The 21,546-nt window shown below is 40.4% G+C and overlaps 2 protein-coding genes across 3 annotated transcripts in view; one reads left to right on the top strand and one right to left on the bottom strand.

The window, feature by feature from the left end:
* Positions 1-178: 178 nt before the first annotated feature.
* crb1 (crumbs cell polarity complex component 1) lies at positions 179-13,750 on the top strand. Its single transcript, XM_029500213.1, has 9 exons — positions 179-206; positions 1,857-2,822; positions 3,807-4,351; positions 4,547-4,712; positions 7,000-7,939; positions 8,632-8,676; positions 9,315-9,437; positions 10,022-10,148; positions 13,550-13,750. Exons 1-9 carry the CDS (start codon positions 179-181, stop codon positions 13,748-13,750), a joined length of 3,141 nt encoding a protein of 1,046 aa, XP_029356073.1.
* A 1,992-nt stretch (positions 13,751-15,742) lies between these two features.
* dennd1b (DENN/MADD domain containing 1B) overlaps positions 15,743-21,546 on the bottom strand; it is a 96,411-nt gene continuing 90,607 nt past the window's right edge. For both annotated transcript variants that reach the window (XM_029500264.1, XM_029500265.1), the window contains 3 exons: positions 20,068-20,153; positions 19,435-19,657; positions 15,743-18,691 (listed from right to left, as the gene is read on the bottom strand). In XM_029500264.1, coding sequence (XP_029356124.1) covers positions 17,840-18,691; positions 19,435-19,657; positions 20,068-20,153 — 1,161 coding nt within the window. In that variant the 3' untranslated portion in view covers positions 15,743-17,839. The remainder of the gene's footprint in view (positions 18,692-19,434; positions 19,658-20,067; positions 20,154-21,546) is intronic.

The following is a 21,546-nucleotide window of genomic DNA, read 5'->3' as shown; positions in this document are numbered from 1 at the left end:
TTGACTTGAGAAAATCTGTTACACATTACATGCATGGTTCTTAACACAATCAACTCTGCCTCTTGATGACGTGAAAGCATCATCAAAAGATGCCCGCAAGCACCAGGAGAACATGCAAACACATAAGGGCCAAAAGGCCAAGGAATCAAACCCACAACCTTTTTGCTGTGAGGCAACAATGCTAACCAGTATACCGCCAGACCCAGGTACAGAGAACCAATCACAGGTAGCTGAAAACTGGCTATACTTGATGATGAAAATGATATCAGTTGCTGATTCCTACCAACATGGGTCAGATGAGTAGAGTTCCAAGAACATCACTGTAACTAAACAGTTACTGTCCAGAGCTGGTGTAGGCAGTGTAACCCCATAGTTTTAGTAAACTCACCAAGTCAGGTATGAGACTTTCAGAATTTATGGTGCAGATAACAAATATTGAACACTTGTATTCTCTTGGATTGCCCAACTGTTATTGACAAAAACAAACTTTCATCACACTATTAAAGTTTTTATGACGCAACTATACATAGCAGCTTTTATGTGACATCTGAATGAACTGTTGTCTTCATCTTGTCACGTAATGCTTGTGTGGGAAGGCTGCTGGACAATTGACTCAGTCAGTTGTAAATTGAGTAACTAGAGAAGATTATCTACAGGTAGTTTAATCAGTGTTACTTATAATGATGGTTATTAATTCAGTGTTCTGAATCCAACTGAAACATTATTGGTAATAATAATTAATGGCATATAAACAGAAGTAGTGAAAAATTATACTACTGGCATGAGACTTAATCTAGCTGAGAAGATAAGACTGTGAGCTGTTGTCTAAAAATTGATTCCCTACCAGTTACAGGGGCACTGACTCAGTAAGTTGGCCAAATAGCATTAGCCTAATCCCCAGGATCTAGCTTTGTTGGTCTTCTGATTGGAGCTATTCAGCCCTGCGTGGTTGTCGAGACAGTGACAAGGAGAGCAACTCCACTGGAATGGCTGTAATGGACACAGACTAATATGGTGCAGTTTAAAACATTTGAGGCTGCTCTGGGGGAAAAAGTGATGGCATGATGTGGACACCTGCATCATGGATTTGGGGGATTTTCTTGCTTGGAACAGGTAATATCAAAACATGTGTTTGAATAACAAGATACAATATTGGATAAGATGAATCTATTTGTTTTATTATGCCATACAACCAATGCTAAATGATCAATAATTTCTAGTTGAGCAAAGTGCAGCTGAGACAGCACCTAGATTTTTACATTGTACTTTATTCGTTGCTTAGTAGGAAAAAAGGTTATCTCAACATATTGCTTTAGGGTTTAAATACAATACAGTAAAAACAAAAATAATACATGGAAACTTAAAGTTGTATTCCTATTATGTAATACCAGCTGACCTGAAGTGAACGCAGCGGAACCTCACTAATTGTATTTGTCAGATGGTACTAACATGACATGTTTATCAGTAAATTAGTTCACACTATTTCAAAGACCCAAAAAAGTTAAGGATAAGTGGAATTGCTGGGTTGGCAAAATATAGATCCGATTATTTTGGATTAAAATGATCAAATCAAAATTAATAAAATCAGATTTTTGATTTTTTTAATTTGACCTTAATTTACCCGGGGGGGTCATTTGAGAACCAATTCTCATTGAGAAACAGCCAAATTGTGGTACAGATTTTTGGTTAAGTTAATATGATTATTCTCACTTTTATGGATATTGAGTCAAAACAAACCAACCCATATTACATAATTTACATCAGCAATCGTCTGTTTTCTTTTACTTTTTGTGTCTTCCTTTTGCCAGATGAAACACAAACTGAAGGGTATTAATGTCTTTTTTTTGTCCTGACAGGTTCCTTCTGTCAGCAGGTGATAAACCAGTGTAATTCCAGTCCCTGTCAGAATGGGGGAAGGTGTGAGAACCGTGTTGGAAGCTACATTTGCCACTGCCTCAAAGGGAATCAAGATGGCATTCTTTATGGAGGCCTAAACTGTGACGTCAGGCTTGAGGGCTGTGAGGGGCATGAATGCCAGAACCAAGGTTCCTGCTCTCCTTTCCTGTCGGATGGGACTCATGGTTACACCTGCTCCTGCACAGCTGGTTACACTGGACCCCTCTGCACAACCCCCACCACATTCTCCTTCGAACGCAGAGGCTACCTGATGCTTGAGAGTCCCTTGGTTAATGTTGAATTCTCTTGCAATATCATCCTTGGCTTTAAGACAGTCCTATCCAGAGCGTTATTGTTCCAGCGGAACAATAGGGGCTTGATATTGCGCCTGGAGTTAGAGGGAGGTCATCTTCGACTCATACTGAGGACAGAGGTTTTTACTGATGCTGAAACAGAGAGTCCTATTCAGGTGTTGGAGCTTCAACACAATGTCACAGATGGAGAGTGGCATACTGTAGAGGCTATGTTTGGAAACTGGGTGCTCAGTCTGAAACTCCTAGATGACACTTGCAGTAGTGGGAACCACTCATGCCACAAGATGGCCCCAGTCCAAGGAACCCTGAACAGGCTTGTGTCACATCCTCAAAACACATTTATCGGAGGAGTGCTTCAGGGATCAGATGGCCCCAGTGAGTCCCCTGCACTTCCAGCTTTTATTGGCTGCATGAGAGATGTGTTTGTAGACTGGGAACTCATTGTCCCTGAGGAATGGCTCAAAGACTCTGCTGTTAATGTGTCCCCTGGATGCAGCTACGGCGACCACTGTCAGGATTTGCCTTGCCAAAATGGAGGACAGTGTGTCAGCCTGTGGCAGAACTACCAGTGCTGGTGTCCAAGACCTTATGAGGGGCACCATTGTGAGGAAGGTATGTCTGCAGCAATGAAATAATGATGACAATGACGACAAGTCAATTTACATCAAATTTCTTAAGAGGATGGAAAAAAACCAAAATAAAACAATTCCCTTTCTAATGTGCGAGAGAAGACAAGGGAGAAAAAAATGAGGCCAATCAAAAGCCACTGTAAAGTACAGAGGCAGCGATCCTATTACCTGAGCCAGTGGATTAAGGATGCAAGGAATTCTATTTTGGAAAAAGCCGGAAGAACAAGAACAGAAATTTGCACCATTCAGTAAGCTCAGGAAAAACTTAATCAACATCTTAGAAAATGAATGATGAAATAAACAAGGTTTGCATTCCTAAATAGAATTTCCTCCCAAATGATTAATCAGTTCGAGTTTGTTAGTGAGGATATCAATAGACTCTTGAGTCTATCAAAGCAGATGGCTGAGCATCAGTGTATGATGTGTGTGCACATTAACCTACCAAATGCACACACTTGCAGCTATAGCTAAAAGATCAGTTGTGGCCTATTTAGGAATACAGAGCACCCATATACATCCATACATAAGAAAATAAATAAATGAAAAACGCAGAAGTGACTTACAACAAAGATCAGAGTATATGAGGGCTGGTTGACTAGTTAGATTTCTTTCTTCCTTGTCGGTTCTTGGCACCTCAGCGTAAACAGTTTAAATGTCTTCTTGCCCAGTGGATTATAATTTTGCAAAAAAACTAAATCCATAATAACATTGTTTTAAATGGTAATATTCAAATTTATATGCTTACCGGTTATGAGAAGAATCCCTCATTTTATAACAAAACAAAGTACGTAGTATTAAAAAGCAAGCAACATAAAAGCTCAAAAAAAACCAAACTGCAAGTAAATTATATATATTCTTGATAAACTGCTTAAACCAATTTAAATAAAACACATGGTGGACAAAATGCTAAGTTTTCCAACTCGCTTTTTTGCTGTCTGGTCTAAACCACCCTTTTCCCCTTTTGCAGAACCTGTGACTGCACGCTTTGGGAATGATGATTCTCATAGTTTTGCCACGTTCACAGTCACTGATGATCCGGGTCCCAACCTCTCCATCTCTCTATACCTGCGTACACGGAGGCACAATGGACTCCTCTTGGTGCTTGCCAGGAATAGCAGCCAGTATCTGCAAATGTGGCTAGAGGGTGGGAGGGTGACAGTTCAGCTCAATAGCTTTGAGAGTCTGAAGGCAGAGAGTCAAATTGATGATGGGGAAGTCCACTTTGTGAGCGTAGAGATGTTGGAGAATCATATGGCACTGTACATAGACGCTCAGAAAAAGGGTGACGTGGAGATCAGAACAGTCAGTGTCCATGCAGGAGATACTGTGTATGTGGGGGGTATGTTGGAGATGAGTTCAGCGGTTAGTGGATATTTTAAAGGCTGTATCCAGGACCTGAGGATCAATGATAATAGGCTGCAATTCTTTGGGTTGGACACCTCAGTGAGAACTTATCCTTTGGAGTTCATGGAAAACGTGACCACTGGGTGCTCAGGGGACAATGCCTGTAGTGTAAGTAAAACACTTGGTTACAAAGCCTTTCATTACTCTTTGTTGGTCTATTATTTTCAGCCTATCACTTCTGGTGGTGAATTTCTTGAGTGAAAAAGTAGTTCCATCTAAACAGTTAAAAATCATGCCATGGCCATATGACGTATGATTATATGTTACATTTTATGGAAGTAGTCCCTGTATTCTCATCCTCAGAGTAACCCATGTCTCAATGGGGGGATGTGTTACTCAAAGTGGGAAGACTTTACCTGCACCTGCCCCCCCAGCACAACAGGACAACACTGTGAAGAGGTCAGGTGGTGTGAGCTGTCCCCTTGTCCCACAGGTTCAGAGTGCAGGATGCTGAACAAAGGATATGAATGTAAGTTTTCTGCAAATGTAAATTTAAGTGAAGTATATTCACATATACATTTGGATATGTGGGTCTACGCATGTATGTAAATGTGTGTTTTTTCCTTGTTTATAGACTTGATCTTTCTGTCTTAGTTGGCACTTGATTATAAATTGAACTCAATGTGCCCACACAGTAAACTAAATGCGTTCCATAATCCAGGTCTGGCCTGAGGCCAGTTTATCCCTTTTTGCTGGGATTAGTGATGAGTTACCATGTCACTGATCTGGCCTGTAAACCACCTTATGTTCAGTGATTATCTCACTGAAAAGCAAATACGTGCTCCTTTTTGGTATTTCTAACAAATGACTTCGAGGAGTTTCCATAAGAACTCCAACGCTATCAAATAGGAAACTGTCATGCAGCAGAAATGTCTGCTAGCTTTTGAAATTTTTTAAAACTAAAGTCTTAATAATCTTGTTCTAAAATAAAATATGCAGCAACTGGATTTAGCTGTAGACTGTTCACCTCCCATCTCAGCAGTTTCTTCAGTTCTGACTGACTGATGGAGTAACCTAGGTATTTAGTCTTGTGGGACCGTTAACAAGGCATTTGATACCACATGGTTTGGTGGTGCAGTTATGACTACAGACTAAGTCACACCTGAACCCAAAAGCAAATTAAAAACCAGGAAGCAGATTGTGAACAAAAGAGTCTTTACTGAGATGCTGTGGTGCAGCGTTCGAGCAGGGGAATCCAGAAAGAGAATAGGGTTGTTCTGGTTCTGGTTGTTCTGCATCTGGCAGCAGCACCAGCACAGAAAAACCGGCAACTGCCAAAAAAGGCACATCCAGACCAAGTTTCAAGAAGCGGGAACATACCTCACTGACTGAATATAAGATGGGCACCCAGGTTATCAGCCAAATGTGAGCAGATAATCTGACAAAGAGGGCAGAAGAACCAGGATCTCCATACTGGAGTTGATGAGGTGGACGAGGAACAGAGGGATATTCCACCGAGCAGGATTAAGGAAGAGCTGCGTTTATTTTGATTTGTTTGGCTTTACGAAGGGAGAGTTCAATTCCATCAACGAGCTTTATGTGACCTGCCGTTGAGTAACCATGGTAACTCATGCTGGTCCGGGGCAGGCAAACTGTCAAGTTTAGTTTGGCCTTGTGTCAAATAATGTCTGACAGGCAGGAAAAAAGATTCTGCTGGGTGATTCTCCACACTTTAAAAGCTTTAAAATTCATGTTACACAATTCTGTTGTTTTTTTTTTGTAAATTAAATTAATTAATAAAACATATATAAATATCCCGACTTGGACATCAAATGGATCTCCAGGGGCTTAACATGAAACCAACCGCAAAGATCTATAGAAACAAAACGAAACCACCTGCCTTTCCAGATGAATATCTGTTCAGTAGGCCTAGCATACCTTAGCTCTGTATTCTCCCTGAACCAAACCTCAGTAAAACAACATGACGGAGCCCAGCTGCCCTCTGTGCAATCTGGGGCTCTTCTTCTGTGAGATATTTTTTCTTCGGTGTGGGAGATGCTGAGGTTCTTGCTAAGGCAACTGTATGCAGGGGGAAAAGGAGAGTTGGCTTTGTCCCCATCAAAAGCCCTTGATGTGATGGGGCCATGAAACTGCAAACAGAGGACAGAGTTTCAGCTTCGACTTCAAAGAGGCAATCTGGCTGTCAGGGAACAAGGCTCTGCAGTCTATAGTGGACAGAAGATATGTGCAAGTTGTGCAGTTTCACTGCATCTGTTTCATATTGTGTATTGTAGTTTTTTATATTACTCTATATTCCTCTATTATATTACTTTTCTTCTTCCATTAAGCTGTTTTACTAACTTAAAATTTTTCTATGAATGAACATTTACATTACAGACTGAGTGACTATATCATCAGCTGTCTGATCTATTTGTATCTATTTGTATGTGTGGAAGTGACTGGAGTCAGGAACCAGAAGGCACACAGAGAGGCAGCGGGAGACGTAAACGTAAAGTAAATGCAAGGGAAGGGGAAAAGGCTGGGAAAACCTGGGACAGTGACAGTGACAACCTGTCTTCCTGACCCAAAAACAAAACCAAGTGGTATCAACGGCCTTGTTAATCATGGTTCTAACCCAATACCCAGGGTCTGAAGAAGCCTCTTGGATGAGATATGAAACATCTTCAGTGGCCTTTTTCTGGGATGACTACAACCATTCCCTGATTTAGTAATCTTGTGCTAAACTGTAGAGTCAAAGGGTGCAACAAAATGTGCACACAACTATACATTGTCCATATTTTGTCTTCATCTCCTAGGCTACTCCAGTGCAACGTTCCTGAAGGAGAGCACTGTACTGTCATATCAGGGAAATGGCCACATATCCCGCAATCTAACTAACCTATCCTTTAACCTGCGCACAAGGCAGAACAATGCAGCTATTCTACAGGCACAAAAGGACTCAGCATTCATTACAGTCTCTATCCAGGATGGTGTTCTGTTCATAGAGCTACAGAGCCACACCTTACAGGACATTGAGGCGGAGAGAGAGGAGGGTGTGTCGACAGTAAGCCTCAGCAGCCAGAGGAGTGTTAATGATGGTGAGTGGCACAGTGTCCATGTCTTCATGGTGGCACCATGGTCACAAACCTCCCAGTGGATGTTGGTTGTGGATGAAGAGATAGAGGAAGCCAGCACCTCCAGGAGCCTGGGTGGCAACATGGACTTCCTCAGACACGGGGTGGACATCTTTTTAGGGGGCCTGGCCCCAGATGCCAGCAGCTCCCTGGCTGGATGTCTGGGCACCGTAGAGCTGGGTGGCATTGCCCTTCCTTACTTGAGGTCTTCTGATGTGAGCCTCCCACGTCTGCAGGACGAACAGTTCATCCAGATGACACTGGAGCCACCACTCCTTGGCTGCACTGGGGCGCCTGTATGTGAGCCCAAACCCTGCTTGAATGGAGGGGAGTGCCAGGATCTCTTCAACACCTACAACTGCAGCTGTGCTGAGGGATGGTCTGGGAGACATTGTGACTTCTACACCAACACCTGTGCTTCCAGTCCGTGTGTCCATGGCAACTGTAGTGTGAACGGGCTGACTTATGAGTGTACCTGTGAACTTGGCTATGCAGGTGTGGACTGTGAGGAGGAGGTAGATATGTGTGAAAACCACTTGTGTGCACATGGAGGCACCTGTCTGCATGGGCCAGACAGGTATGCCTGCCTCTGCCCTGAGAACTACACCGGACCCCTCTGCAAGTAAGTTCAAGTTGAAGTAAAAGACAGGACACAGGAATTAAATAAAAAGGCCGAGAATAGTAACTTTGCACTGAATACAACAGGCTTGTGGAAGCTATGAATGAGCAGCAGAAGAATACACGTTTTATGTTGTGGCTTTAGGGTTTTGTTTTTTGTTTTTTTTCAGTTTTCAAAGCCTAGTTAGTTAGTAAACACACAATTCTCATACAAATGCTCCAAAATTTCCCAGACAAGGGACCACAGCACAACACAAAGCATATCCTTTATTGTAAATGTATCTACATCCCAGCTTCTGTTCAGCATTTGAACCACACCTGCAGAGGCAGTCTCAGAAGTTGCATTTCTATTCTAGTGTCAGCCTGAAAAGGCATCAGTCTTCTGTGGTCTCTACACAAAGCTCTCTGGTTCAGCACCAGTTTCTTTCCCCTATCATCTACCATTTGCCTCGGAGAACCAGCTGGGGAATGCCTCCAACCATTTATCCTGTAAACACACAGCCCCTTCCACTTTGCACTTCTTGCACAAGGAAAACCTTTGCAAGTGTCACGCTCAGCAAGCCACCAGACAAGCTCCATGTTTTCCTTTACTGGGAGCATCTAAGCTGTAAAGTTTTTATCAAAATGACTTCTTTTTGTTTGTCTCTCTTGTTTGTGTCTCTTTCTACCCATATCTTGCCATCTATTGCTCTCCAGTGAACGCATTGAAGAAATTCCATGGTACATTGTTGTCAGAAAAGTGTAAGTTGTTTGTTCGCTATTTGCTTCCTGTTAGATATTGTCTCTCAAATGTCAAGTTGTCTCTTTTTTTTTTTTCTTTTTTTTTTGTTCAACAACATAGAACAAAATCCCAAGCAAAGTTAATTTTAACATCACCTGCAACAATGTTTGTTTTAGTATGTCAGTTTAGCTCAATTGATTCTTAGCACCTAAATTAAAACTTCACCCACTAAAATTGTACACATTTCAAAATGGAGTACAAGAAGCTTGTATTTTGTTACGTTTGAGGGATGAATTTTAAATTGTCTTCAGATGCATAAAACTTGGAGCAAAACCACTGTGCTTCAGGCAAGAACAAGGCTGAAGAGGCCAAAGATAAATGATTGGCTTTTTCATTCATGTAGATGTGATATGAATGGTTTCATGATGCTTTTAATACTATTATCCTGGACACCCCGAAAACTCGGGACGTGGGAAGGTGTACATTACAACTCCAGAGAGGCATTTTTTTTTTTTTATAGTTTTTTTGGGTTCTGTAAAGATGTCAAACTCTATTGCACAGGAATCCAGTAAAATCAACAACTCCAATAACTGTATACCCAGAAATAAACACAAAAATGTAACTTGCATTCCCACTCTCACAAATTTTTTTTTAGCAGACGGCCCAAACTGCCTGTTTCTGTATGTGGTGATCACACCAGAAACTACACCTGCTTCAACGGGGGCAACTGCACTGATAAAGAGCTATCCTGTGACTGTCCCCCCGGATTCATTGGACATCGGTAGGAATAAGAAACACATAATTATTATTATAAAGATAAGAGGCTCTAAAATAGACTGAGATATGAAGATACAATTTGCAACACATGTGATTTGCATATAAATCATTTGTTTTGTGAGCGTTCAGGCAAAGAACTGAAGCTGCTTCTGGTTTGGCATTAAAAGTCACACCTGTCGCATGTAGCATAAATAAATAATACAGATATTTCAGTGTGAATGCAGCATTTAGCACTCATTTGTCTTTTAAAACTATTTGTATTGTATCACTTTATCAAGATAATGTGATGTGTCAAAAGATTGTAGTGACTTCATAGAAAGTACAATTTTCACAATTCTACTTTCTAAATTACTTAATTAATTACTTATCTGTTGATATGTCGATGCATTGAACTCTTAATGGTGCTCCAGCTCTCTCCGCCCCAACCTCCTCCATTTCTGCTGTAAGTTTATGAATATTGACTGATCTATAATAAGATCAGTTTTTAATGTATGGCGTGTGTTTGAGGTTCAGGGTTAGGTTTTAATCATGTCTTTGCCGCCTAGGTAGTCACCATGTTTCCGACTGAACTGTGATTTGTGTCTGTAGGTGTGAACAGGAGGTGGATGAGTGCAAGTCCAACCCTTGTCTGAATGGAGGCTACTGCCACAACCTCATCAACAAGTTTGTCTGCGTGTGTGACATGAGCTATGCCGGAGACATATGCCAGACAGATGTAAGCGACATTTACTTTTATGTGGCAGTCCTCCTGTGGCAGAACCTCTTCCAGCTGCTTTCCTACCTTATCCTCAGGCTGGACGATGAGCCAGAGGTGGAGTGGGGAGGAAACGACTGAGTGTAAGTGTGTGTGTGTGTGTGTGTGTGTTTGTGTCGACAATATGGGTGCAGATGAGGATCTGAAGCTTTATCACTGCATTTGTATTGTGATTTATTTTTGGAAAAGCCCTGTAGATTTCCATAGAACATATTAGGGTTTTCTTTAGTTTTGTGTTGGGTTAACGGTACCACAGAGCTGTTTCTGTGCCTTAAAATGACATTTGGTAATCAGAAGCACCTTATCATATTCATTATTTAGGTTGTTTAATTTAAGCACTTATATAAATAGCTGTAAATTAATTTGGCATTCATGTCATCTAAAATCCACACAGACAACGCAACAGCTCTGACAAACAAAAAAATTATGTATTAATTAAACTTGTAGATGTTTATGTTCATGTATTTTGACAAATTGATTGATAAAATATTTCTGTCAGCACAAAACTGCAGGGTTTCATTTGTGGTCTCAATGGAAGGATAATCTACATTCAGCTATGCTCCTTTTTGATGAAATGGGTAACATAAAATATGCATTATTTATGTTTCTCATTGAGGACATCATGACAGTCTCATCCTGACTGAATTTTGGAAGCTCCATACAGATTAATATGTGAAGCATAACTGTTACAAAAGCCCCTTAAGGAGCTATGAAGCAACGAAACGTTGCTTTGTTTTTGATGTGCATTCAGAGCAGTGTGGTGTCTGAGTGAGTGAGTGAGTGACTGCTGTTCGTTGTTTTATACCAAATAAGACATTTCTGCCTTGAAACCTTCCCGTGTGAGGCAAAGATATTTTAAGCTCAAATTCTCTGCAGCTCTGCTTGAACAGTACTCCATGGTAGACTTTCATGTGTTCTTGTCTGTCTCTCTCAGTATTGTTGTGCTCACACTGCGCTGAATGATCCATGTATGATACATCTGACTTCTATCTTTGTCATTCCTCCGTCATATTCTGTCCCCATATCTTGTTTCATAAACCCCTAAAATCTGTCTCTGTTCTTGTCAAATAAAACAATGTATATGTTTCAACTTAGTTTTTTTTTTTTTCCCTAATTTTCTCTTCGATAACACTATATTAGTAATTCCTGTTGTTTTCAACTTGGTATAACGTTTGAAGTTTTTTTTTTTTTTCACCAATCGTTTGATTGATATTCTGACTTTGTATCAGCATATGTGTTTAATAAAGTACGCATGACGAAGTTGGTGGGCAAAAAATATAGACATGATCTCTCTTAACAAGGTGTGTTGTGAGTTTATCCCAGAATAGAATGCAACGCATTTATGAGGGTTCATCTGAAGAAAATACAAGCCGTCAACAGGCTGAAATATTGAAAAGAAGCTAAAATCTTCTTTTTGACATAAAATTCACAGATTGTATTCCCCAAATTTTCTGCTTTCCCTGTGGGCTGCAATGAAGTGGACAAGATTTGCAAAGTAGAAGCCTTTAACCTTGTTGAAACTTAACTACATTTTCTCAGAAGACTAAGACTATAGATTTTGACTCCCCATCATTTCCAGGTGAAGTTTGATTAGGAAGGAATCTTTCAATGACCAATATGAGCAAGATGTTCTTTCTCATCTGAGTTTAATATGGAGGCAGATCAGCTTGCACAGAGCCTTTGATGCCCAACGCTGCAAATGCTGTTGTGGCTGAATGGGATCAAATGCAAATATATATTCTGTTTAATGTACATATGTAACATTTTGGTACCAGGTATACATATTTTCAGTCACTTATTAAGTATGTGATGGCACTTCTCTCCTGTCTGAGCGTGTCCTTTACAGGTACAGTTGGCTGAAATGCTGAGGAGAGAAGGAGCAAAAAAGAGTGAGAGGGAGAAAGAGAAGTGCTCTGCCAGCAAACACGACAGTGTTTGCTGCTGAAGTGCAATTTCAGCAGCAGCGAACTGGTGACATTCACTGGAGTTCGGTCTGCTTCACAGAAAGATATGAGAGCAGCTTATCTGGCAGGCACACACATAGACATACACACTTGGTGTGTTGAAAGTGCTGACAGTATCTGTGAATGTGTGTGTGCGCGTGCGTGCATGTGTGTGTGTATTTAGCTGCTCTGTTGTGACTTCAAGGTGGCCTTGCCATGTACCTTAGAGACTGGTTAGTTAGACATCTCTGTATCTGTGTGTGTGTCTGTCAGTGACTGATGGTTGGTCCTGGCTGCAGGCTGCTCTGGCTCGCTTGTGTCACACTTGCTCTGACAGGCAAGTGTGCTGTGTTGACAGGTAAGCACTTTCCAGTATTTCCAGCAGTCAACAAAGAATCTGTAGCAAGGAAAATAAAGCATCCACCAAGTTATTTTTTGTCCGGAGATATGAGTGGTTGTTTTTTATTTGAATTATGTTTCCATGCAGTTTTCTCAGTATAAATTTGACAGATTTCTGAGATGATTGTAATTGTTTTGTATAATTTGGCAGGCTCTGTAAAAAACTTTAGTTATGACAATACAGTGAATCTGAATTTCAATTGCTATGAGGTAGTACAACAGTTGTGCTATTTGTGATCTTTTATGATGATCACACCAATATCGACTTCTGATGTAAGTCCATCTGCTGCTCAATCTCCTACTTCTAGTTAATGGATAACAAAAATCACATACGCTTTACAATTAAAGCTTTGATCAATCTTGATTTATTAGATTTGAATAGCAAGGGCATAACGTTTGTGTTTGAACATTTGTTTTCCTGCTTGCTGTTTGCCTGTTTATTTGTTTTGTTTTTTGGGGTTTTTTTTTGCCTGTGTGTCAAGACCAAAGGAGCAAAATTATTACTTACAAGTCACAAGAATACCTGCTGCTTTTCTTCCTGTCCCTCCTGCTTTAAATGAATTGTGTACATGTGTTCGTGTGTTTGTGTGTGAGCCTTCTATCACATTTTTTCTGGCAGTGTTTGTGTTGAGGGTTGGCAGCATCTTTCCTGCATGTATGGGTGGCTGCTGTTTTGATGCCGTGCCTCATTTGCTGGGTGATGGTGGCAGTGGCAGGCCTGGCGCTCACTGCAGCCAAATGGTGTAAGAGGCAGCAATCGGATGGAGGTTTCAGTCCACAGCAAGTTGAGTCTTGTGCGTGCAGCTAACCTACTGAGCTGGGAAACACAACCATCAGCACTTTGGCAGCACATTTTCCTGTTTTAGTGTAAAACAATCAGGTGAGGACAAGTATGTGTGAGTGATTAACAGAAAACGCGTGACACACAAAAAAACTAAACAATGTGTGTGTAAATCTTTAAACCAACGCATTCATTTGATATCTTGGAAGCATCTGTTTCTCTTTCCCACCTTCGTGCGGCTGACCTCTGAGAGTTTGAGCTCTGACCTCTCACTGTCCATCAGTCTGACAGCTGTTGTCCTGCAGCTCATTCTCTCCTGTCTTGTTAGAGCGATGGTGGCACAAAACCACTGGCCCCACCCAGCAGGAGGAGAGCCCCACCACACACCGCCTATGGAGAGGCTGACACTGTCTGTTGGAACCATTTATATGCAGGATTAAATTTCATTTTTTTGCCAATTAGAAGCTTATACCAGAACATCTGGTATCAGATATATAACCTGCTTGGAGTGGACTGAATATCTCTATGTGATGTGGTTTTTCATATGAGAGTACCAATATCCTAAATCCTTACATTATATTATATATAATATTGTAGTCAGCTGAAGTTAACCGACTGCTTCCAGTAATGACAATCCTCATCTTATAAAGGAAACCTACTGCTGTCTGTCTTGTCTGGGGTAGCAAATATGTCAAACCAAGAGACTGCAGGCCAAAAAAACAGATCAGTCTAAGCTACACTAACAATCAAACTACAATTGCTGTGAGAGGTAAGTCTGATTTTAAATAAGTTAAAAATGTCCTGAATGTTTTGTTACAAAAGAAATCCACCCTTAATTCAGCTACCTGGTGACTGTAACTGTAAATATGTGTAACATGCTATGTGTACTGCGTACACACAGCGGCCGGTAGGAGTGAAAAAGTGTTTGTCCCACCTTCATATAATGATAGCTATGCTCATTGGTCTGGAGTTTTGGGGCCCCCCAAGGCACATTTGCGCCTTGTCTTGTTGGTAATCTACTTTTGCAGCAAGTACACAGTAAACCACATCAAGTTTTTTGTCAATACATTCCTAAACAGTATCATTTATTTTTAGTTTCCAGTGCATACAATATGCGCAGTTGTACTACATTACTAATCAATACCAAACTGAACTGACCATAGTTGTTTAAGCAAATTGTTCTTTATGCAGTGAAAACATGCAAATATTCACTGAATCAGAAAATCTGTGGATGGTGTAAGGAGGAGTTAATCAACACGTTACCCAAGTTTAGTTTAGAAGCTGTTATTTTACTCCATTGTTTGTAGGTAAAAACACATCATCTATCATTCACCACTCACTCCAAATTTGCAATTTTAGGACACAATAGATTTTACTGAGAGCTTAGTTTACACAAGCTTGCAGACATTGAGATTCATATCCCCTGAAAATAATTTCTTTGTTGCTGTACAATATGAATGTCAACACAACCAGAACTATTGTTAGATTTACAGCAGCTCTCTTGTTAAAAAAAGAAAGACAAAAGCAAGGCAAATGACATTTAATTCTAAATTACCCAATGCAAGGCTGAAATGTGTTAACACTCAGAATTTTTCATTTGATAGAACTGCTAACAGATGGACTAATAATTAAAACCAAAAGAAGAGAGAAAAAAAATCTATAAAACTAAACAAAATCATATCACACAACACACACAGCTAAATACATGCAAATAGAATAGTAAGCATTGTATCGGGTTTAAGCAAGCAGCAGTCTGCTTATTAAAACGTATCAGATGCTTCTGAACATGAAGGGCTACATGAGATATTTTGTTAATATTTTCTCTGTACTTTATTTTCCCCAAAATCAAACCTAAAACATTAAAATATTAGGTATATTTTTTTTACAACATGCATTCATATATTATCCATGTAAAATATACTCAATCCAGAAAAAATACACATCTATTTAGTTGAAAATAATCTTTAATTAATATGAAATCAACTAGAGAAACTTCTCAGAAAAATGTATTTAAATAGTAGTAAATTTGTCATTTAAATACAGTTAGCTCAGAATAAGTGAAAATGGCTGCAGACTACACTAATCGTCCAACCAAATAAATTAACTGAAATTTACAAAAAGAAAGATAACCCAGAGAAATTCAGAGATCCTTTCTTAAATACAGACAGGAAGGTTCCCGGTGACCACCACAGCAATGGAAATCACCGAGCAATTCCTTTCTACGGCTTTATTTGTACCGTGCTGTGATTATACTGGATGGTACTCTTCCTGTATAAGGCACACCATACATTCTGTCTTTATCACAAAAAGATACACATTTGCTCACAGTTACAGAAACTCTTATTATTTTAACTAATTTCATTGTGATTCATTTCTAAGTAGAATTGTGCAATGTAATAGGGAAAAACTGACCTTTCTGATCGTTTTAAATATTTGCATAGGTGTTAGCAGTGAAAACTTTTTTTTTTTTTTTTTTTTCCTTTCGGGAGTATATTTGAATTGATTCTTAGGCTTTCAGAAACATGCCAAACACTTTATGAGGAAATCGTTAACGCAGAGCGGAACTCAAAAAGTGGAGAAATGGCAGCCATTAAACTGCCACACAGATAGGCGTCTGACATAAATCATGAGAACAACCAACCATAAATGTAATAATTCTGACACAAGCACATGAAAAAAAAGGTTTTCTTTCTTTTCATCTCTGGATTTGTGGTGACACAGAGAATGATGTGAACATACTCTGATACAATCCATAGTGTTTCTCTCCACAGGAGAGTCTGTAATAGAAATACTTTTGACTTTGTACACATTACATCCATGAAGCTACGCTCTCAGTTGAACGGTATTTCTTCATTACAGTACAAACACCAAGAAAGTACATTACAGTGTTAGACTCTAAACTAGAAGGGAGAGATTGGAGTTCTTCATGTGAGACAGACAGCAGATAAGAAGCTGATAAGTCTGGTGCAAGATAATATTCTCAAATCTAGTATTTACTCCTGTTTATTTTTATTGTGCTTCCTTTTTGAGACTCCAAATGGAAACTATAAACCCAGTATTAGTGAGCCATTAAAAAAAAAAAAGGGCTTGGGACTTACAACTGGGTAGGGAGGTCTGGTGGAAAAGAGACATAATTATGCATTCGTTGGTTCTGGTTTTTCCAGTGATTTGTAAATAACAGCTGAAATGTAGAGCTGAAGTGATATCTTAAACACATCACTCCAGCCCTCCAGCCCAGTGGATGTGCTGAAAATCAGGAGACACAGCATGAGGGGCAGAGTGATGACAAAGATGAAAAAGAGAAAGATGAGACGAGGGACACAGTGTTTCGTTTTGTTTTTTCAGATAATCTGTTAGAACTTTTGAGTGTGTTTGCATCTGGCCAGAGTGTCCTGAGGAACCCAGGGAGAGAGGAGAAAGTGAGGTTCTTATGTGCACATCAAGAATGCAATTCAATACAGCAGCTTAAAGCATGTCATATATTAACTGTTCTATTCATCCAGATAAATACTGTGCCGCTTACGTAATACTAACTGCTGCATTAAAAAGCTGACATTATTTGATTACAAAGTACCTATTGTGGTATCTGTAGATTAAGACAGCAGAGTTTCATAAACAAATCACGTGTCCGTTTAAGGCCTGGTGATAAAAACATGGCATCAAACAGGGTATAGTTAGTTTCAAAGCCCTGAGTGGACTTTTTCTCTTGAAAATCCTGCTTCTCTTTGTTGTTCTTGTTGAAATCATTCTAGTACCAGCTAGTAATAACTAAATATTATTTGTTAATCTACAAGTGCAAATTCATTCGATCATGTGAAATGTTTGGAGCACTGAGCAGATGACTGACTGATGTGTTCTTCACTCTGAAGAAGCACTGTCTAGATTTTCCAATCTACACTTGCTCCATTACCAGTTAGCCACTTCAATTTGCCCCAAAATATGTTTCAGTCACCGTTCTTTGTTGTGATAATGTTGCCAACTGTAAAATTAAAATAACACAAAAATATATAATTCAGAAACTCAAACATTGAAAAAGTCCTTCTTACTGCTGGGATAACAAAAAATTCACAAGGAATGCCACTGTCCTAGTTGACAGAAAGTTTCTCATATGTTTGGTTTCTCATCTCGTGTAGGATGTGTTAATTCTGTAGCGGAATTTTGCCTGATGTTCATCCACAAAACAAGTTGAATTTTTCCAGAATGTCACAGAGGAGACCTTGTGTTGGGAATATTTCACTTTGCTTCAAGAAAAAGATATTGGGGATTGTTGAAAATAAAATAAATAAAAATACTTCTGTTGGAAATTGGCTATAAGAGCACACTAAACAACACAAAACACAGAGAATACTGCAGCACATCTTATTTCTTGCCACAGTGTGACTTCCTGTATGACATCAGATTTGTTTGTGGCTTTTCTTGATGGCCTACTGCTGATGAAAAACGTCTGAACCAATTATGTTCTCCTAATCTGCAGCTACTTATGATTTGAAGAAATGAATGGCATATTTCATAAGAACCCTTTGGTATCCTTAGGACTCATCTGCAGCTTTGCCCTGGACCTGGTGGTGGCTGTTGCTGCTGGTGCTGTGGACCTGTGACATCTCCAGGCTGGTGTGGAGGACAGAACTGAGGCAACACATAGACTCAATCTCCTCAAGGAGGCCTTGAGTCTGCATCACAGCTGCCCCCGAGCCTTCAGCCTGACTGAGACACAAGCCCACCCCCAGCAACCCTTCTTTAGACACCTCTGACTGTCTGTGCTTCAACAGGCTTCCCTGGAACTCCTGCTGCTGCTTGCTACTCTGCCTTTGCAGGGCCTTTTCCTGGTACTGCCTCACTGTCTCCTTGGACAGCACTTTCCGTCTCAAGATGCCGGTGGAGGAAGTCTGGCTGTGGGTCTGGGGAGGCTCTGTGCTGGTTTGGGGATCTGAGATGGTCCGTGATCGACCAGCTGGGACAGGAGAACACCCTGGTTGGGCTCTTGTTACTGAAGAACTGTGGCTGGTAGAGAGAGTGGGAGATGGCAGCATTGATGCACGTTTGGGTGAGTGAGAAGAGCGGTGCCCTCGTCCTGAATGACAATGGACTGGGTCAACGTGGGGCTGAGCAGGACGCGGCAGAGACTTTGACACATCAGCAGCCTGGTCTGGAGGTGTAGCATTGATGACTGGCACAGGAGGAATTTCTGCAGGTTTCCTGGACACCTTCAGACTGCTTTTATTGGGCTGTCTGCGTGGGGACGGTGGGAGGTGTTTGCCGTGGACTGCACTGTCATCTTGGCCCATATTCCAGCTTCCCTGATCCCCACCTCCAGTCACACCCTTACTTCGACTAGCATTCTCATTTGCAGATTTAGGCTCAGTGGAAAGTGTTGGTTTGGGCTGCAACAGAAGAATCAAGGAAATAGATATAGAAAGAGACTCTTATGTAAAAAAAAAAACAAACAAACAAAAAAAAAACCTACTCTTTCGGGGTGAAAACACTATTTTTGGGAAGGTGGAATAGGAATAACAAACACTAACAAAATTATTTCAATAACAAAGGCTTTGGTATTCACATGTTTATTTCTCCTGCAGTATAGAGCCCACAGTCAGAAGGCTGGCTCTCCATTAGAGGTCACGGGTCTTAGAGTAGGACAATGACCCCAAACATACGTCAAAAAACACTAAGTGGTGGAGAGTCCTGAAATGGCAGCAGTTCAGCTCCAGCAAAACAGAAGTCGGAAGGAGGCACACTTAAAACCTGAAAGGAGCTTGAGACGTGAGAAAGTAATTCATGATTACAGGAACTCATTTTTAGAACTATAATTTTATCATTTTAGGATCAGCTACCGCATATTAGTTGAAGGCGCCAATAATTTGTCCAGTCCGTTTTTGGAGCTTTGTGTGGAATAAGATCAAATTTGACTTTTGTCACACTAATTTTTTTTTTTTGTGTTACTTCAATGCAAATAAAATGAATAAAAATGTGAATACCAGAGCATTTGTAATTGAATTTATTTCTAGGAGAAATGGTGCTTTAGCTGACAGCAGTGTAAGGGTGCCAGTATTTTTGTTTCATGAGAATTCTCTCTAAGTAATTATCTCCCCTTTCAATTCTTATGTGATCTTCCTGGCTTGCATACCGGGACTTTGTAGTCTAAATCATCCATGGACCTGAAGAAGTCCAGGCTCTTGGCAGCACTGAGTTTTCCTTGCTCCAGCGTCGTGGTGTTCAGGGAGTCCAGTATTTCCTCCAGCAGATTCATCTGGCCTGAGTGGGAAGAGTCTATTTCAAGCTCCAGCGAGTAGGAATCGTCACTGTCTTCAATGTAGGAATTAACATCCCCACTGTCCTCTGAGGAGATTCTGTGTTTAGAGGAGACATAACAGAAAAACAGCCGCAAATTATTTTACATTTAGAGAAAATCAACTCTTAATCTCTGATGGAAAATTGAATGTATACGAAAGTGTTGATTTTTTTTTTCAGGTTCATTGAGAATTAATTAGCCATTGCTCTGTGATATCCAGGATAACAGTAGTTGTAGTGCATAACTGGCATTTCTGTCAACTTTGACTCAATTCTATACGTCCACTTGGGGGCAGTGTTATCACAAGTAAAAAAGATTCAATGTGCCTGAAAAAGCTTTGACGTTTCTCTTGATAAATTAGTCTGTCAAGCACTTGGAGTTCACCTCTATGTACATCTGACATGCATTTTTTAATAATGGGAAATGGAATAAGTGACAAAATATAAACATAATAGATGGAAAACTCACTTGCTTGCACTGTCCAGCTCATCATCATCAAGTCCATAGCCAAGATCTTGAGGGCCCATGCTCATGGGAGATTTGCTGAAGTTATGCTGTAATGAGAATAAGACAGCAAGTGTATGGAGATAGACAAAAAGACAAATAAAATAATAAAAGTGAGCTGAGGGAGAGTCTCAGCTCAAAGATAAAAGATGAAGCCAAGCAGAAATTGGTGTTTTGCTAAAGTACTGGCTTTCTGGGACTGAAAAAAAAAAAAATATACAGGTCTGCGTTTGGAAGGTCCCAATAAGTCAGGAACACTTACTCATTTTAACGAGCATCAACCCTGAGGGCTGAGACAAAATTTGCCAGTTGAATCTAGGATTAAAAATCTTTAACACCCTTAAGTGTTTTATCAAACGCAACAGGAAATGTGAACTTCAATCTACTTACTTAGATGCAAACAACAGCATGGATGATTTGTGATTGTGTTTGTCACTGTTGTGTCTTGAATGATCTGTGTTTACTGGAGTTGTGTAAAACAGTTTAATAAGCCACCTGTGTACTGTGTTTAGTGGGTTAAAGAAAAGACAGAAGCTTTACAGAGCAGGGCAGGACTCTCCCCACGGGAGCCCAATTCTGCCTCAGGCCTCTTATTAACATGCCTTCCACTGCGACACACATGTTCCTCCCTCACTGCGTGTGCCTGTTTCCCTATGTTGATACTATCTTTCACTTTATAATGCAAACTCTTTACTCTTTCAGCCAATTTACTTTGTATGTGAAATTAATTTGCAGGTCACTGAAATCTGTGTGTGGGCTTTGTCATCTTGTCTTTTTTTTTTTTTTTTTTTAAACTCAACTCTGTGAGTTTCTCTGGAAGGTGCTTTACAATCTTGTGAGAATAACCAAGTGAGTGGACCGCAGGGGTGTTTAAGAGGAAGGGATAGTAGTGTTTGTGCTTGGATTCTGGTTTGGGTCACAGGAAAACCAGAGGAAGAAGAAAGAAAAAAGAGGCAAAAAATAACCAAAAGAATAAAAGAGGAAGGCAAGGAGTCAAAAAAGGAAGGAAGGAAATATAGAGGCAGGAAAAGAATCCTCAGAGTTTCACAGAATGATGGCAACGGTGGGTGTGGGCCTCAGTATTGGAACCGTGAACCAAGCTGGTCTTGATTAGTTGACACAGTGCCAGCCAGACAGGCGGAATGTAACGTGTGGCTGGCCTGGCCTCATTTAAGGCCTGCATTCGGCCAGGGAAGACACACACACACACACACACACACACTTTTTCTCGCATATGCACATACATTACCAAAAAAAAAAAAAGAGTGCCATTTTCTCCATAAAAGTCAGCAGAGGAGATGTGTGCAGTAGCCATTTAAACCTCTCAGCCATCAGGCTAAACATGAACACATGTGGTGGCACTGCTGATTGGCCAAGCTGCTCCCCTTCCATGGTAGCTTGGAGCTATAATGAAAGAGATTTCAGAGCGGCTCAGGCCTGGGA

This window comes from Echeneis naucrates, chromosome 4 (genome assembly GCF_900963305.1).
Source record: "Echeneis naucrates chromosome 4, fEcheNa1.1, whole genome shotgun sequence".
Lineage (NCBI taxonomy): Eukaryota > Metazoa > Chordata > Actinopteri > Carangiformes > Echeneidae > Echeneis > Echeneis naucrates.
The sequence above is the reverse complement of the archived record's forward strand: the minus strand, read 5'-3'. Positions and strand labels throughout refer to the sequence as shown.

Coding starts and splice junctions, on each gene's coding strand:
- crb1 (XM_029500213.1), top strand. CDS start 179: ATGCTAACCAGTATACCGCCAGACCCAG. Junction 7,940..8,631: donor TACACCGGACCCCTCTGCAA/GTAAGTTCAAGT, acceptor ATTGCTCTCCAG/TGAACGCATTGAAGAAATTC. Junction 9,438..10,021: donor CCCGGATTCATTGGACATCG/GTAGGAATAAGA, acceptor TTGTGTCTGTAG/GTGTGAACAGGAGGTGGATG.